The sequence below is a fragment of the Rosa chinensis genome, chromosome 1, assembly GCF_002994745.2.
Source record: "Rosa chinensis cultivar Old Blush chromosome 1, RchiOBHm-V2, whole genome shotgun sequence".
Lineage (NCBI taxonomy): Eukaryota > Viridiplantae > Streptophyta > Magnoliopsida > Rosales > Rosaceae > Rosa > Rosa chinensis.
Window position 1 is genome coordinate 57,326,311 of NC_037088.1, and position 18,446 is coordinate 57,344,756.

The 18,446-nt window shown below is 40.3% G+C and overlaps 2 protein-coding genes across 2 annotated transcripts; both read left to right on the forward strand.

The window, feature by feature from the left end:
- Window positions 1-631: 631 nt before the first annotated feature.
- On the forward strand, window positions 632-2,413 carry LOC112182692 (heat shock cognate 70 kDa protein-like). The gene is made up of 2 exons (XM_024321205.2): window positions 632-845; window positions 1,051-2,413. Exons 1-2 carry the CDS (start codon window positions 632-634, stop codon window positions 2,409-2,411), a joined length of 1,575 nt encoding a protein of 524 aa, XP_024176973.1. The 3' UTR covers window positions 2,412-2,413.
- Window positions 2,414-5,086: 2,673 nt separating this feature from the next.
- On the forward strand, window positions 5,087-10,134 carry LOC112182693 (heat shock cognate 70 kDa protein-like). Its single transcript, XM_040509016.1, has 4 exons — window positions 5,087-5,511; window positions 5,718-6,332; window positions 7,932-7,939; window positions 9,336-10,134. The coding sequence occupies exons 1-4, from the start codon at window positions 5,295-5,297 to the stop codon at window positions 10,098-10,100; spliced, it is 1,605 nt and encodes a 534-aa protein (XP_040364950.1). The 5' UTR covers window positions 5,087-5,294; the 3' UTR covers window positions 10,101-10,134.
- Window positions 10,135-18,446: the final 8,312 nt, after the last annotated feature.

Consider the following 18,446-nt stretch of genomic DNA (forward strand, 5'->3'; position numbering starts at 1 on the left):
GGATTGTAATTAAGCATTACCCTTGTGTGCACACCATGTAGTCCTATATAAGGCTCCTCATGGTGAGATGAATAAGACACACAATCTGATTCTATGTGTCCAAACTCTCTCTCTCTCTCTCAGAAATTTTTCTGTTTTACAACAAAAAAAAGGTTCTTAGAGGCATTTTATCTAACATTTGGAACAAGACCACAACTGAATGATACACACTTGAAACTTAAAGAACAAAACCAGATTTGTGTCCCTTTGATCAGTTCTGGATATTGAAAAATTGAGTAGTAGCAGCAGGGCAACATCTTTTCAAATTTACTGATGTAGTAGTTTTACAACCTAAACTATAAACTTGCCCCACTTGCCCCATTAAATTACCGATTTTATTTAATCTTCTAATTTTTAAAGGAAGCAGATACCTGGTACAGAGCGAAACAAATAAATTCTATAGGACCTATTGCATTCCCCAATAAGTTCATGTAAGCTCAACAGACTAAAACATGTACCCTTTCAAACTTGTCCTCACTTATTCCCATAAATCTTACTTTTCTCTATAAAACCAAAAGGACTCTCAATTAGTCTTCCATCTCTGTTACCATTTTTTCTGTTTTAAATCTTTTTCAAGCCTTTTGAACTGAGAATGGCAGGAGGAGATAGAGGTCATGCAATAGGTATTGACTTGGGGACAACCTACTCATGTGTGGCAGTTTGGCAGCATGATCATGTAGAGATCATAGTGAACGATCAGGACAATAGGACCACTCCATCTTGTGTTGCCTTCACCGATACGGAGCTATTGGTTGGTGATGCAGCACTTAACCAGATTATCAGAAACCCCACCAACTCCATCTTTGGTATGTTCACTCATCATTCTCAAAATTGTATATTCATGTGAATGTAGGATTTTTCTTTTAATCTTTAGACATGTTTTAAATTTTTAATTACTATTGACCTATTGAGATTGCTGGTTTGTGACACGTCCATCATTTCCTATTGTTCTTTTTTTATTTTTTTATTTTTTTACTTTTTTGTTTCCTGATTGTGTTTCTAAACATGCAGATGCGAAGAGGTTAATTGGTAGGAGATTTAGTGATACTTCCGTTCAGGATGATTTAAAACTCTGGCCTTTCAAGGTTGTTAAAGGTCTTTGTGATAAACCTCTGATTTCGGTCACCCAAAATGGCCAAGAAAAGAAGTTTTCTGCTGAAGATATTTCATCCATGATTCTTGCTAAGATGCGTCAGATTGCTGAGAGCTATATTGGATCAACTGTGAAAAATATAGTCATCACTGTCCCTGCATATTTCAATGACGCGCAACGTCAAGCTACCAAAAATGCTGGTGTTACTGCAGGCCTAAATGTGATTCGTATAATCAATGAACCAACTGCTGCAGCCATTGCATATGGACTTGACAAGAAGGCTGATTTGTATTGTAAGAGAAATATTATGATATTTGATTTTGGCGGCGGTACTTTAGATGTCTCATTGCTCAACATTGGAGATGGTGTCTTTGAAGTGAAGGCTACTGCTGGTGATACTCACCTTGGAGGTGAGGACTTCAATAACAGAATGGTGAATTATTGTGTTGAGCAATTCAAGAGGAAGCATAATATAGATCTCAGTGGAAACTCTAGAGCTCTCAGGAGGCTACGAAATGAATGTGAGAAGGCAAAGAGGAGGCTTTCATATTCCTCTTCAATTGGCATTGAAGTTGACTGTTTGAATGAGGGTATTGATTTCTCTACTACTATTACTCGTGCCAAATTTGAAGATCTCAACAGGGATTTCTTCAACAAGTGTATAGAGCCTGTGGAGAAGTGTTTGAGTGATGCTAACATGGACACAAGTAGTGTCGATGACATTGTTCTTGTTGGTGGCTCTTCTAGAGTTCCAAAGGTACAGCAGCTATTGCAGAATTTCTTCAAGGGGAAGGAGTTGTGCAAGGGCATTAATCCTGATGAGGCAGTGGCTTATGGTGCTGCTGTTCAAGCTGCCATTTTAAGTGGGAATAGAAATGAGAAGATTAGGGATATAAGCCTCTTGGATGTCACACCTCTGTCACTTGGCATGGCGAGTGGCACACAACGTGCCATGGGAGTTTTTATTCCAAGAAACTCGAGAATTCCCATTAATGTGAAGCGAACTTCCACTACCACCTCTAATGGACAAAGTAGCGGCAGAGTAGCCATTTATGAGGGTGAGAGTTCAGCAGCTGTGGAAAATAACTTTTTGGGTGAATTTATCTTGGATGACATTCCTCCATCTCCCAATGGTGTCCCTAAAATTGATATTTGTTTTGATATTGATGCTAATGGTATCCTTAGTGTTTATGCTGAGGACAAGTCCACCGGTCGGAAGAGAGGGATTACAATTAACAGTGACCGGGGATCTTGTGAGGGAATTGAGAAGATGGTGTAAGAAATGAGGAATGATGTTACAAAATAATATCAGTTTGATGTTTATGGACTTTGCTACTTGGCTATATGTTTTGTATGTTTTAAACCGTCTGTGCAAAAGCCTCGTCAATTGTGTTGTTTTAAATCACTGAGTCACTACTTGTAGTTCTACATCTCCACAAGAAATGTTGATAGTTTAATCTAATTATTATAGTTGGAATTACTTATGAATCAAATGCATGTAGTTAATTAGGGTAATTGTTCGATTTCCTATGAAGTTTAATTAGTCTTGCAATTTGTAGACTACATATGGTCTCTTCTAGGACTGGACTCTTGGATCCCAGGAATTGAGGAACGGGCCCGAACCAGACCAATATTGGCGGTTTGATGCGGTTCTAGGCAAAAAAAAAATGCTTTGGTTCGAATTAAACCGAAATTTTAAATTAACGTACAGTCGGGTGTCAAAAAATATTAGTTAACTTGAACTCAAATATACATGTATTATGTTGTTTTTGGCTTGGTGGCAACTCTTAAGTGTGTAATATTGTCGCAAGCTTATGCTAGCACAATAGTATATTGCATACATCATATTACTTTCTCTAGCAAAATAAAAAACCCCCGGGCATTCTCTTTGAAGCTACATAGTTTTTTTTTTTTTTTGGAATATTGAAGTTGACCCAAGAATTGAGTAACCGAACCAAAATGGGTTCCATTGGTTCGGTGTCAATTCCGGCTAATAACTGGACGAAACCGATCCGAGCCCAGCCGTAATCTCTTTAATCGTAAGCCTAGCTGTTTGAATGAAAAAATGTCGTCCCCTAAAATCTCTATTATTTGTCTCTTCATGTCTTCTCTTTATTAATCTTCCTCTTTCTAACCTAATCCCCTAAATCTTTATTATTGTCTCTTCCTATATCCTCGTTTCTCTAGCTCATTTCTCTTATTTCTATCCTAACCTAATCTCGTTTTCTTCTCTTCTTCAGACCTCAATCCGACTTAATATTTTTCTCTGTTTTCTCTCAGTTTGCGCTACTTGTATATTTCTTTCTTTCTTTTTTGTTAAGATTCGAGGCCAACATGATGTTAAGTGCATTTGTGCCATTTTTCTAAGCAAAACCTAGGGTTTCGAGTCTAGCAACGGCGCCGCATCTCTGGCCTGATTTCATTGGGCTTAGGACGCCAGTTGTCGAGGGGATTTTGTTGGAGGATTGAGACGAGGGGCTAGCTTGCTAGTTTTCGTGAAGGAGTAAGATTTCAATCCGGGTGCTTGATTGGTCAATATCAGGAGCGTGTTAGGATCGGCGTCGTGGTGATCGAATTCTCCTTATCTGTGGTGGTTTGTTTGGGCTTGGAGCCGGCGTCTGGTATTTGAGGTTGTTGGGGAGGCAGCGTATCTTGATTTGGGCTTCTGGGTCAACTTGATTCTAGTCTACAGCGGCTTCAGTGCTATCCTCATGCTTGCTCGGCGAGGCAGACCACGGGAGTTGAGGGCGGTGGTAACCAGTTGGCCTCAGGGGCGACGAAGGACTCTGGCTAGCCAGTTTGCTAGGATTTGTGCCTTTGGTTATGGGCTCGGGTCATGGGGGCTCATTAACCCATGGGCTCAATTGAGCAGGCTTTGATTCTCTGCAGAATTGGGCTAGTTTGGAGGGTGCTTTAACACCCTCATTCATCACTTAGTGCTTTGGGCTGGCCTAGCCCGAGAGCTTGACCTCCTTGGGCGATGCTGGGCCTTTACGGTCTCTCAAGTGCCAGTCGTAACTCAGATCATGGTCATCTGGAATTGATAATTATCTCGAGTTCAGTTGAAGAAAGCGGCTTATGGATGAGAAATTGGCTCATATTTGTTTGATGGGAAGTAGCTTTCTATTTTGTACCACAATTGCGTAATTGGCAGATGGTTGGTTCTACTCAAAAGACACGGAGTTGTTCTTTGTTTATGAGTCCGCTTTAAAAGTGGGCTCCATTATTTTTTTTGGTTGATAAAAGTGGGCTCCATTTGACTTGGTTGATAAAAGTGGGCTCCATTTGACTTAGATAGAAACTTGGTTGTTACCCCGCTATTTTTCTATCTTTGAGGGTATGTAAACTCTGACTTTTTAGCTGGTCATCTAAGCAATGAACCTTCTATTTTCAACAAAATAAAATAAAATAATAAGATTGGAGGCCAAGAGTTGTATAAGAAGATACTCAATTAGAGACGAAAGTATAGGCGACTAAGCCTTGTCTCCTATTTGGAGGGAGAGACACATCTTTTGACTTGGTCAAAAATTTCTTTTGGCCTTGAATTCCACGGGCATGATTTTTTTATTTTTTATTTTTGACGGGCGGGAAGTTTTAGCGCCATAAGTAATTAGCTGACTACCAAAACGACAGCGCATCGTTGGAAAGGGAAAGCTAATCACTCCAAGTATCTCTTTTCTGTTCATTCTCTTGAACTTTGAGAAACTTTCCATACTTTAAATCTGTCCAAAGATAGAAAGAAAAAATCAAAAATAAAAAAGCTCTGTACAAACTGACCGACGCTTAATCTCCACAGTCGCCGCCTACTCTGTACGCGATTGGTTGGTATCTATGTACCTTCATATGTGATTTTGTATTTTCTGCTTTCATCCTCAAATTTTGCCAAAACCCTTAGAAACTGGTCTGGGTTTGTATTTGTTACTGGTGATTCGAGATAACTTGTGTGTGTTTTCTTTTCGGGTTTGGTTGAACTTTGAAGCATTGATGGACCTTTAACCAGAACTAATTTGTTTAGACTGGTTGCATTTTAATCATCCCTGCATAATAATTTAGGCCGTAGGAAAGCATAAATGGTTGCATTAATTCTTTGACTTGCCCAACTCACAAGCATTTTGATCGTAATTAAGTGTGTTTATTTTAGTTTTGAGTTTTTTAGGTGAGAATGGCTGGAATTGAAGGTCATGCAATCGGAATTGATCTCGGCACAAAGTACTCATGTGTGGGAGTTTGGAAGCATGATAACAATAATGTGGAAATCATAGTCAACGATCAGGGAAACAGGACCACGCCGTCATGTGTTGCCTTCACTGATACTGAGCTTTTGGTAGGAGAAGCAGCGTTTAATCAGGTCGTAAGAAACCCCAACAACTCCATCTTCGGTAAGGCTTCTTCTTCTTCTATCCTCCTCCTAGTTTTCACATAGTTCAATATTGCTTTTAGAGGAGTTGAAAACGTTATCTTTATTTTGATATGTATCATTCCCCTGAAAGGCTTGAAAGAAATGAGCTTCATATTTTAAAGAATGCCAGCTGAATTGCACAAATGCACTTCTTTTGAAAGAACATTGATTTGAATCAATTTGCAGATGCAAAGCGGTTAATTGGCAGGAAATTCGGTGATACGTCTGTTCAAAGTGACAAGAAGCTTTGGCCATTCAAGGTGGTTGAAGGTCCTGATGATAAGCCTATGATTTTGGTTACGCACAAAGGCAAAGAAAAACAGTGTGCTGCTGAAGAGATCTCATCCATGGTTCTTGCAAAAATGCGGGAGATTGCTGAAGCCTATCTTGGATCAACTGTGAAGAATGCAGTGATCACAGTCCCTGCTTACTTCAATAATTCACAGCGTGAGGCTACAAAAAAAGCTGGTATTTCTGCAGGCCTAAATGTGATGCGTATCATCAATGAACCAACTGCAGCAGCCATTGCTTATGGCCTTGACAAGAAGGCTGGTTGGTATAGCAAGAGAAACGTACTCATATTTGATTTGGGCGGGGGTACTTTGGATGTGTCACTACTTACCATAGGTGATGGTATCTTTGAAGTGAAAGCCACTGCCGGAGATACTCATCTTGGAGGTGAGGACTTCGATACCAAAATGGTGAATTACTGTGTTGAGGAATTTAAGAGGAAGCACAATTTGGATGTCAGTGGAAACATCAGAAATCTTAGGAGGTTAAGAAATGCATGTGATCGAAATGGCAAAGAGGAGACTTTCATTTGTTAGCACACTATGATCCTATTCAGCCCAATTACATCATCTGATCATGCACAAGTTTTCTCTGTGTAATAATGTTAGCTACACTAGTTACTAATTAGTTAGTCTGCTTGTGGCCTACAGCTGTAGTCCATGTGTAAGCAATCTGCAGGTAAGTAGTTAGCATATAAAGCTATTAGCTACCTCAGTTTTCTCTGATTGTATCAGAGCCTCATCTTCCATCAATAGAAATTCTTTTTCTCTCTAAATTCTCTGTTCTTCACACAAAGCTTTCATGGTATCAGAGCCAGGTTCGATCGGGATTGACAACTCAAGCTCGGTGTTCTTGCTGTTCCTCTTGTTGCTTATACTTGATTCAGTAAGAAAATTCATGTATAGTGGATTGATTCGTTTTCAGATAAGTTTACTACTTGAAGATCTAGATCCAATTTTCTTGTCAAGGATTCATAGAATTTGTTGATGATTCATAGCACTGAAGCTTCGGATTTGTGTTTAGAATACTCGATTACTGCTCATACAAGAAAATCATACATGATGTTGAAGATTTTGTGCTAGATGCAAATTGAAACCTTAATTTTTGATTCGTGAAGATACTAGCCTTGGATAATAGATATCTGTGAAGATACTCTGCTTTACTACATTGGAATTTTAGATTTGTTCATCACTCTGTGAAGAAAAGGTTCGTATTGTTTGCCATGGCTGCTTCTAGTTCAACTACTTGTACTACTCATACCACTATGAAAAATGGACATTCTGGAACTTTGGGAATACATCAAGTACCTTCCTTTATTTTGTATTGAATTTTTAGCTACTGTGAGAAGTTCTACTGTGACAAGTTGAAATCTGCATTTTAAAGTTCTTATCATTGGGTACTAATCATCTACTAGTTCAGTATGGACTTGAGCAATTGTCTACTATCCAATTTCTGCAATCTGATTCCAGTCCGCTTAGACAACTCTAATTATGTCACATGGAAGTTTTTGCTAGAGACAATGTTAAAAGGTTGTGGCCTAATGAAATATATAGATGGTTCATTCCCTTGTCCTGCACAATACATGATCACAGAAGAAAAAGAAGGCACATCTGAAACAACAGCAGTGTACAGTAATTGGAAGCAAAGCGATTATGCTATTATGGCTCTTCTTGCTGCTACTCTATCTAGTGATGTCCTCTCTTTTGTTGTTGGAAGTAACAGTTCTAGGGAACTTTGGTGTTTGCTCAAAGAGAGATATGCTTCTACTTCATGGTTTAACAAGGAGCAATTAAAGACCAACTTCTACAAACTTCAAAAAGGTTCAGATTCTATTGACAAGTACTTGGATCGGGTGAAGATAGCTTGTGATCAGTTGGCTAATGTTGGGATTTATATGACAGATGAAGACATAATTGTCTCTGTTCTTCTTGGTTTGCCATCAGACTATACTACCATGAAAACTATAATCAGGGCTAAGCATAACCCGGTTTCAACACAAGAATTAAGGTCTCTTTTGCTCATTGCTGAAGCTGAACTTGAAGAGGCTAAGAAGTCTATATCTTTGCCTTCTAAGACTGAATTTGTGGCACAAGATGATAGTTGCAGAAGAAATGGTGGTATGCATCAACAATATGATATTCATATGCCTCAAATGCAAGCCAATAGTTACATGTTGCAGCAAGCAACTCCCTCTACATTCACTCCTAGTCTTGCAACCTATGGTGGAATATCACAAGGGCACAATGCTTCTTTTCCTCAAAATTCAAGCTTCTTGCAGCAGTCTAGTTTTTCACAACTTTCTACACCATACAGTAGTAGCACACAACAAAATGTTTATGGTTGTTTCTCTCAGCCTACTGGTTTCATTGCACAAAGTGAAGGAGTGCAAAAGTCTAATGGTAATGGAATTCGCAATGGAGCACAAAGCTATAATGGTCCACAAAAGCTACAGGGCAACTCTCAAAGTTTGAAAAATGGCTTCTCACAACGAAATGCTTCTACACCAGGAGAGACTTCGGTAGGAACAGATTTTGAGAAAATGACTAAATTTGGTGCTCTAGTAGACATTGGTCGGAATGTAAATGAGAAAAAATCTGAAACATTGGTTGGAATGGATTCTAAGCTTCAATTACAAATTGCTCAGGCAATGATAGACTTGGATAAGGCAAAAAAGGAGGATGAACTTGGAGTAAATGTCATATTGGCTGCTAAGATAGGAAATGAAGGTACAATGGAACAACCTGAAGAACTTGAAGTTTCCTCTATTCTTAACACTACAAATGGTCTTGCTACCATAGGTAGTGTGATTAACTCGAGGAAGGGAAAGATGAGCAAAGGTGATGGTGACAATGCTAATTTTCATTTTGTTTCTAGTAGTAGTGATCAAATGAAGCACTCTACTTCACTCTCAGCTGGAAGCATGAGACCAATGGTTAGAGTCAAGCAAGAAGGGCAACATTTAATAGAAAGCCAACTGGATTTGACCAACAGTAGTAGCAGTTTGGTGTCTCAAGCAATGGAGCTCAAGAAAGTCAAAACTATGATGAATTGTAGGAGAGCTTGTCAACCAATGGAGTTATGGCCATCACTTCCTCTTCTTCCTCCTGGTTAAACCCAACTTGCCGCCCTCTTCTAGCTTTCTCCTCTGCTTCCTTTACAGATATGATGGTGCTAAGGAGGAGTATTACAACTTACTTGTTTTTGCTGCATCTTGAAGCTTGTATCCAATCTTCAAGCTGAGGAGGGGTGTTAGCACACTATGATCCTATTCAGCCCAATTACATCATCTGATCATGCACAAGTTTTCTCTGTGTAATAATGTTAGCTACACTAGTTACTAATTAGTTAGTCTGCTTGTGGCCTACAGCTGTAGTCCACGTGTAAGCAATCTGCAGGTAAGTAGTTAGCATATAAAGCTATTAGCTACCTCAGTTTTCTCTGATTGTATCAGAGCCTTATCTTCCATCAATAGAAATTCTTTTTCTCTCTAAATTCTCTGTTCTTCACACAAAGCTTTCATCATTTACAACTACAACTGACATTGAAATTGAATGTTTGCATCAAGGTATTGATTTCTGTGTGACTTTTACTCGTGCCAAATTTGAACAGCTCAACCTTGATTTCTTTAATAAGTGTATGGAGCCTGTGGAGAAGTGTTTGGAGGATGCCAAAATGGACGTAGGTAGTGTCCATGATGTCGTTCTTGCTGGTGGCTCTTCTAGAATCCCCAAGGTGCAACAACTGCTACAGAATGTGTTCAAGGGGAAGGAGCTGTGCAAGAGCATAAATCCTGATGAGGCAATAGCATATGGTGCAGCTGTTCAAGCTGCAGTCTTGACAGGTGGGAACTTGCATGGGAAACTTCAAGACTTCACTCTCATGGATATCGCCCCTCTCTCACTTGGAGTGGAGAGTACTGATACTACTGACCCTCACAACTTCAAGCAATTCATGAATGTGGCGATCCCAAGAAACTCTCGTATTCCCATCAGGAAGAAAATGATGTTAGGAACTCTTCATGACAATCAACTCTCAGTTGGCTTCCCTGTTTATGAGGGTGAGAGTAGAATAGCCAAACAAAATAACTTTTTAGGTCAGTTTTCACTTCATGGCATTCCTCCAGGTCCTAAAGGTAAAGCCAGGTTTGATGTCTGCTTTGATATTGATGCAAATGGTATCCTGAGTGTCTCTGCTGAGGACATGTCCACAGGCCAAAAGAAGGGGATTCCAATCAACTGTGATAGAAAAACTTTTGAAGGTATTGAGAATGCGAGGTAGGAATTGTTAATTTTATGGCATCCTAAGACTGAATCAGCAGGAGTGTTCGAGAACATATATATATATATATATATTTTTTTTTTTTGGGAGTAATCCTGCTAATGGATGTTCCTTCTTTGGCTTGGTCATGAGTCTCTTTGATTAACTCCAATTCTGTTTTTTCGAGGGTTAAGGTTTGTTTTATGGCATTTTTCGTCACATTTACTCTACTTCAGATATCAAAATCTCCTGCATTTTCTCGAGTATGGTGTAAACTAGCACATGTTCAATGAGCAATGCAAGAGGAAGATAGAGCTTTAGGGAGACGGTTGGCATCTCCACTGACTGGCACGGGAACAGTCTTCGGACGTACCTGTTACCACACATAGCTTTAGTGTAACTATGAAAACTCTAGCTAGAACCCTCCTCTCTGTTTTTGCATCAGAAAACTCTCGAGCCCAAGTTTTGATGTTAATAATATAGGAAAATGCTATAGGCTTACCTAACTTTCCTGCCAAATCATTTCATTTGGCAAATTGTGGAATCGATTGCAAGAGATCTCAACTTTACATGGGTATAAATGTTGCACAAAATATGAATACTTCAATTGGCTGAAATTTGTGAATGCATTGCATTCAAGGGAGTTGGAGAACTTTGTAATGTTACTTTCATTGAAGAACAAGGTAAACTAGTAAGTTTTTTTGGAGCTAATCTCTTTTCATTCCATCAAGTTCCTCTACATGGCAGGTCAACTCTCTGAGTTAGATTTCAACTTCCTTTTCTATTTTTCAGCAAAAAATAATACCCCTTTTGCATATCGAACAAATTCACATCTACCTTGAAATGTGTTTCATCGAGAATTCTCATAACTTATATCTAGTTTCATACTTTCATTATCATTTCAAAGAAAGTTACAGACTTGCAGCATCAACTCCACAAGGTTTCCAATATGTACAACTTTTTAGAATCCTCAATTCGAAAGCTACCTGAATAGCTGTTGGAATTGATTTATGCTTTTGGATTCGATAATGTTTCTCTTCACGATTGTGGATGAGGTTTAGGAGTTGATTTCTCGTTCCTTAAGGTTTCAACGAAATTAAATCTTACGGTTAAACTTTCAATATTCCACAAAACTTCTTTGCTAATAGTATGCCAAACTTTGGTGCGGTGCGGGCCGGTTTCGGTTTGGATCAATTTATTAATTTCAACTAGAAAGAGAGAGCTAAAATCATGCTTATTTTTACCTAACAGTTTCAATAAGGCATAAATAAATTTTGAATGCATTTAGAGTTTACACAAATTGGCAAATGTCACCCAAATATCAAGCAACTTGCAGAAATACCATATTTGAACACTTAACAAACCCATATATATATATATATATATATATATATATATATTGTTGAAGGATATTGACACTTAGTGTGCCTAGTCAAACTAGGATAAGTTCTATAGCTGTAATAGGAGAGGTTTCCTACTCCAAGTTAGATAAGGAATCCTTGTACTCTTAGATTATGCACTTTGTAATCCCTATATATAGGGCTCCTATTCTCTATAATGAAATACACGTCTCTCATCAATCTCTCTCAATACCAATATACTTAAACACGTTATCAGCACGACTCTAACCACAAAACAGAAAACCAAAACTCATTCACAAAGCAGCCCCTAGCCCGAGCTAGCCGAGCCTTCGCTGCAGCCCGAGCGCCCGTGTGCTTGCAACCTTGCACAGCAGCCCCTGCTGCCCCCTTCCTGCAGCCCTGCGTTCCAGCCTGCTGCCACCGAAGCATCCCTGCTGCAAACAAGCCAACGCACACCCACTGCATCTTTTTTCCGTTCCTGTGCACATCCGTCTTCTTGCAAACCTCGAAACGTCTAGTTCGGAAGCTCAGAGCGAAAAACTTTCTTCATCAAAGTTGTTCGTCTCTGTCTCTTCCATCTAACCTCCGAATTTCAGCCTTATCGGAGTCATATTGAGATCTGTACACCAATCGAGGTACAAGCTGTTCAGAACAGAATCTGCTCCGAATTTTCACCAAGTAAGTATTCAAGAGTAAGTTTTGAAGTTCCTATAATTCAAATATTTCTTCTTTTCTCGGGGACTTAAAAACCTCCCTTCTTCTACATCCCACCTTTCTTATAACGTGGGTTCGATTCTTGAAAAGCGGAATCGTGGGGATTCACGCAATTAACGAACTAAGAGCATTCGTAAGACTTCGGACTAAGAGCGTCCGTAAGCATCGATTTAACGGACTAAGAGCGTTCGTGAGCATCTATTTTGACCATTCAAACATCATTGTTTCGGTCTAATCCAATTATTCTTGGAAATCGATTTCTTGGTAGCATAGCTCGGAAATCTTATTTATATTAGTTTTCGTGGAAGCATTGACTCCGAAACTAACTTGTTCTTGTTTCATCTTTCAGGATGTCAAACATGAACAAACTCGATTTTGTTCCATTGGATTATGCAGGCAAAAGGTACTTAATTTGGGTCATTGATATCGAGATCCACCTTATTGCCCGTGATTTATTGCATACTATCCAAGAGCTTTGTCCTATAGAAACAGCTCCAGACCCTCAAACTGAGAAAGATAATTCCAAGGCACTTGCCTTCATGAAACGTCACATGGATTGTGACCTACAGTTTGAGTTCATAAATGAGGAAAGCGCCATAAAGCTTTGGCATGTGCTTCGCGAACGATATGGCAATGTTCGTGACTCCATACTTCCGAATACAGAAGCAGAATGGAAAGATCTTCGCTTCTCTAAATTTGACACTGTCATGCAATTTTATTCGGAAGCTCTCAGCATCAGAGTAATGATGCGTCTCTGTGGAAAGATGATCACAGAAGACCAGTTGATTGAGAAAACCCTCAATACCTTCCCCGTCTGTGCTATGAGGTCCTCTGACTTATTCCGGACTCATGTAAATGCAAGACGGATCACAAGTTTCCAACAGCTTATTGAAGCTATGGCCACTGCTGAAAGACATGGCAATAAACTTGTGCAAAGAAGATTTGATAGGCTTCAAGATAGCTATCAAGAGCATCGTCCTATGGCTAGAGAAAGTCGCCATCGACGTCATGATCCATACGATCGAAATGCTCAAGAAGGTAATCGCTCAAGGCGACAATCTCATGACTGTAGGAGGCGTGATTTTGAGGGAAATAGGGTTGGAAACCATAGAGCCAACGTTGGCCATGGGCACCACTTTCCAACGCCACCAGTCCTAAGGACTATGCATATTGCGCCAATGCGCCTCAATCAAGGGAGAATCCTCTTTATGGTGTCTATTTCTGATATGGAACGTCTGATCAATGGACCTGAATTTGCAATGTACCTACGGAGGTAGTCGCATCATGGTGATCAAGACTTCGAGTTCACAAAGACTTTAAATCTGGCGATGAAGACAAAATGCCCCAGATTTTTATTTTATAGTCTTTTATTTTTCCAAGAATTATGTAATGGCTATTATGCCTTAAATCAATAAAATGACTTATTGTATTAACTCTTTCCCTCTAGGCGTACTCAAGAGTACTTGTGATGTCTAGGCAAGGTTGGATCTGAGAGAACGGTTTTAAAAGTGAGCAACGCTCCACCAAAATCTCGCCTTACCTTACCTGGTCACAACTAAATTGAAATTACCGAAAGGATTGAGTGACTACGATTTGTCTACGGTTTGATTTTTATATTGGATTAGATTTTGGTCAAGAAACTTTGATGTAATCATTGGCTATTATTAATAAAGTATCGATTTATTTTATCTCATGTCATGGACATACTCATGGACATACTTCTCGAACTTTATTACTTACAAGATGTAAGAGCCAATGGTTTTCATGCGGAAACGCATTGTGAGAATGGACAAGAGTTCCTTTGCATTACCTCTAATGACTACGGACATAAACGAGTCTTAGAGAAACTTATGTGTCGCTCTAGTGGGTTGTATGCAACCACTATTCGAGTCATTGAATCCAACCATGTCATGAGAGATGATTTATGGGATTCCGACACATATAGGCTTTGGCACGACCGTTTGGGACACCCAGGTCGTGACATGATGATCCGTATATTAAAGACTTCACACGGACATCCCTTTTTCAGAACGAAAAGAAGTAAAACTCGGTTTTTGGACACCGAAGGAGCCCCTGCGCCTCACGGCGCCGTTCACCCCCAAATCCGGCCATTCTTGGCCGGCGCCGCCTTCCCCCTGCGGCCTCAGGGTGGCATTGACGCCACCAAGGCTCCTTTGTCTCCAACTTTTACTTCTAAAGTCACTTGTGACTTTGTGGCTCAACCAAAATCCTCATTGGTTGTTTATAAAGCCCATCATTCGTTCTGTAAAGCCTGCTCTTTAGCAAAGTTAGGATCGAGACCATCCTATGCAAAGGACACTAAAATATACCATTCTTGCAAAGAATCCAAGGTCATGTTTGTGGACCTATTCAACCATCATGCGGACCATTTCGATATTTTATGGTATTGGTTGATGCATCGACACGCTGGTCACATGTCATGCTATTGTCCACAAGGAACGCTGCATTTGCTAAACTCCTAGCACAAATAATTAAGTTAAGGGCTCACCACCCTGATCATCCTATTAAGTCTATAAGATTAGACAATGCTGGAGAGTTTACATCAAAGATTTTTGATGATTATTGCATGTCCATTGGGATTGATGTTGAACATCCTGTTCCTCATGTTCATACCCAAAATGGTCTCGCAGAAGCCACCATTAAACGACTACAAATGGTTGCTCGAGCATTGGTGATGCGTACCAATCTCCCTATTTCTGCTTGGGGCTATGCAATATTGCATGCAGCTGTGCTTATTCGTCTGAGGCCTACTGCCACTCAACCCTTTTCTGCGTCCCAGATGGTGACTGGGTATGAGCCCAATGTCTCACACTTACGCATATTTGGGTGCGCAGTTTATGTGCCAATTGCGCCTCCACAGCGCACCAAAATGGGTCCTCAAACGACGATTAGGCGTTTACGTTGGTTATGATTCTCCAACGATTATCCGCTACATAGAACCCTTGACAGGCGAACTCTTTACCGCAAGATTTTCGGATTGTCACTTCGATGAGACAGTCTTCCCATCGTTAGGGGGAGATAAGAACATCAATGTTCAACAGGAACGACCGGAATTGTCGTGGTCTGTCCCCACTCTGTCTCATCTTGATCCCCGAACCGCACAGTCCGAAATTGAAGTGCGGAGAATTCTCGATCTTCAGAACGTAGCAGAATCGATGCCTGATGCGTTTTCTGATATCGCTAAAGTGACGAGATCACACATACCTGCTGCAAACGTGCCTGCAAGGATTGATGTCCCTAAAAGTAGAGGACATGACGCCAACTCAAGAATGCATGAGCATGGCGCCAACGTCCCATCTCTCAATGATGGTGACGTTATGGCTAGGCCCACGGCTCCTGCCAGGAAGCGCGGGAGGCCCATAGGTTCGATGGATTCTCGCCCAAGAAAGAAAGCGAGTTTGGCACAGAATAATCCATTAATCATCGATATAAATAATCCATCTCATGAGAATATTCAGGATTATGGTTATGTCCAAGAGACATCATTGGGGGACGCTCCAATGTCAGAACCAACTCCAGAGAATAGAGAGATCTCCATAAATTACACTAGTGTACATGAGATGATGGATAGAAATTCTATGGCGATTGATGATGCATTTGCATATCATATTGCGAAAGGGATTATAGAATATGATGATATCGAACCTCGCTCTGTTGAAGAATGTCAACGAAGAGCAGATTGGCCTAAATGGAAAGATGCGATCCAGGTTGAATTGGATTCACTAACAAAGAGACAGGTATTTGGGCCTGTAACGCAGACACCCCCAAGTGTAAAGCCTGTTGGCCATAAATGGGTCTTTGTTAGAAAGCGTAATGAGAAAAATGAGGTGGTAAGATATAAAGCCCGCCTTGTGGCGCAAGGTTTCTCACAACGCCCTGGAATCGACTACGAGGAGACATATTCTCCCGTAATGGACGTTATAACGTTCCGCTACCTTGTCAGTTTGGTAGTTTCCGAAAAACTTGACATGCAGCTTATGGATGTGGTTACAGCATATCTCTATGGGGATCTAGATTCAGAGATATATATGAAGGTTCCAGACGGACTTCAATTACCCAAATCAAGTGGCTCTAAACCACGGAGCGCGTTTTCAATAAGATTAAAACGCTCACTATATGGATTAAAACAATCTGGACGGATGTGGTATAACCGTCTAAGTGACTACTTGATTGGGAAGGGATATATTAACAATGAAATATGCCCATGCGTTTTCATTAAAAGAACAAGTTCCGGATTTGCAATCGTAGCAGTTTATGTCGATGACATGAACCTAATTGGAACTCTAGATGAGTTGAAGGAAACTGCTAAATACTTGAAATCCGAATTTGAGATGAAAGATCTTGGGAAGACACGGTTTTGTCTCGGTTTAGAACTCGAGCACCGTAGTGATGGGATTTTGATCCATCAGTCTGCATATACTCAGAAAATTCTAAGGCGCTTTAATGAAGATAAAGCAAAGCCTGTGAGTACTCCCATGATCGGTCGTAGTCTTGAGCCCGGAAAAGATCCGTTTCGTCCAAAGGATGAGGACGAAGAAGCATTAGAGGCCGAAGTGCCCTATTTAAGTGCAATAGGCGCATTATTGTACTTAGCTCAATGCACAAGACCGGATATCTCATTCGCAGTGAACTTGTTAGCTCGACATAGCTCTGCGCCAACACGCCGCCATTGGATTGGTGAAAAGACAATCTTTCGATACCCAGGAGGTACGATTGATATGGGCCTATTTTATCCCTACAGAGAGAAAAGGAATGACGGAAGAATGGGATCGGACCCCATTAGGCATGAAGCCGCCGTCCACCACAACATAGTGGCCGGCCATGTTGCTGCCAACGCTGCCACCACCATCAAGGGTGGCTGGCCTCACCCTATCCCCCCTCCATCAAAACGACAATGATGTCTTGATGGGTTTTGCTGATGCAGGGTACCTCTCTGACCCTCACAAAGGTCGCTCCCAAACGGGTTATGTCTTTACCATGGGAAGCATCGCGATATCTTGGAGGTCTACAAAACAGACCCTTGTTGCTACTTCCTCGAATCATGCAGAGATTATTGCTCTACATGAAGCCGTACGTGAATGTATATGGCTAAGGTCTATAATTAGACACATTCAAGGAAGTTGTGGTTTGAAGTCTACCACAGATGAACCTACATGCATTTATGAGGATAATGCAGCTTGTATTGAACAAATGAAGTTAGGTTTCATCAAGGGCGACAACACCAAGCATATATCGCCTAAGTTCTTTTATAATCAGCAACAACAATCACTTCTAAATATTGAAGTGAATCAAATCCGATCAGAGGATAATGTAGCGGACTTATTCACTAAGTCGTTACCTAAATCCACCTTCGAGAAACATGTGAAGAGTATCGGATTAAGAAGGTTATCCGAACTCCCATGATTGTAGCAATCAGGGGGAGATTTTGACATCAGGGGGAGTTACTCAGTCTCGAAGGATCAAGGACGTGTTGCACTCTTTTCTCCCCTCGAGTTCATTTTTATCCCACAGGGTTTTTCACTTGAGCAAGGTTTTTAACGAGGCAACGGATGAAGCGTCACCACCAAGTTTGAGCGGCACAAGGGGGAGTGTTGAAGGATATTGACACTTAGTGTGCCTAGTCAAACTAGGATAAGTTCTATAGCTGTAATAGGAGAGGTTTCCTACTCCAAGTTAGATAAGGAATCCTTGTACTCTTAGATTATGCACTTTGTAATCCCTATATATAGGGCTCCTATTCTCTATAATGAAATACACTTCTCTCATCAATCTCTCTCAATACCAATATACTTAAACATATATATATATATATATATATATATATATATCAATGATCAAGCAAACATAGCAACTTATTACAAACTGAAAACCTAAACAAAAATAGATTTCTTATATATTAAAAACCAACATTTCCATCAATAGAGAAATAATAAATACATAAAATGTAATTAAAACAAATTCGGTCCGGGTCGGTTTAAATCGGGCGGTTTATGACCCAAAACAGCAACTGAACCGCTTTTATGCTGTTCGGTGTGGTGTGACCATGAAACGACACCGTTTTAATTCGGTGCGGTTACCGAACCGCTTTTTCGGTTCGGTTCGGGTTATTTCTAACCAAATCTCATTCTCTTCTCTTCTTCAAACCCTAATCCGACTTATTTTTCTCTGTTTTCTCTAAGTCGGTGCTACTTGTATCTTTCTCTCTTAACAAAAAGAGGTGTTTTAAGGCGAAGAGATATTCAATTAGAGACGAAATTATAGGTGAGAAACG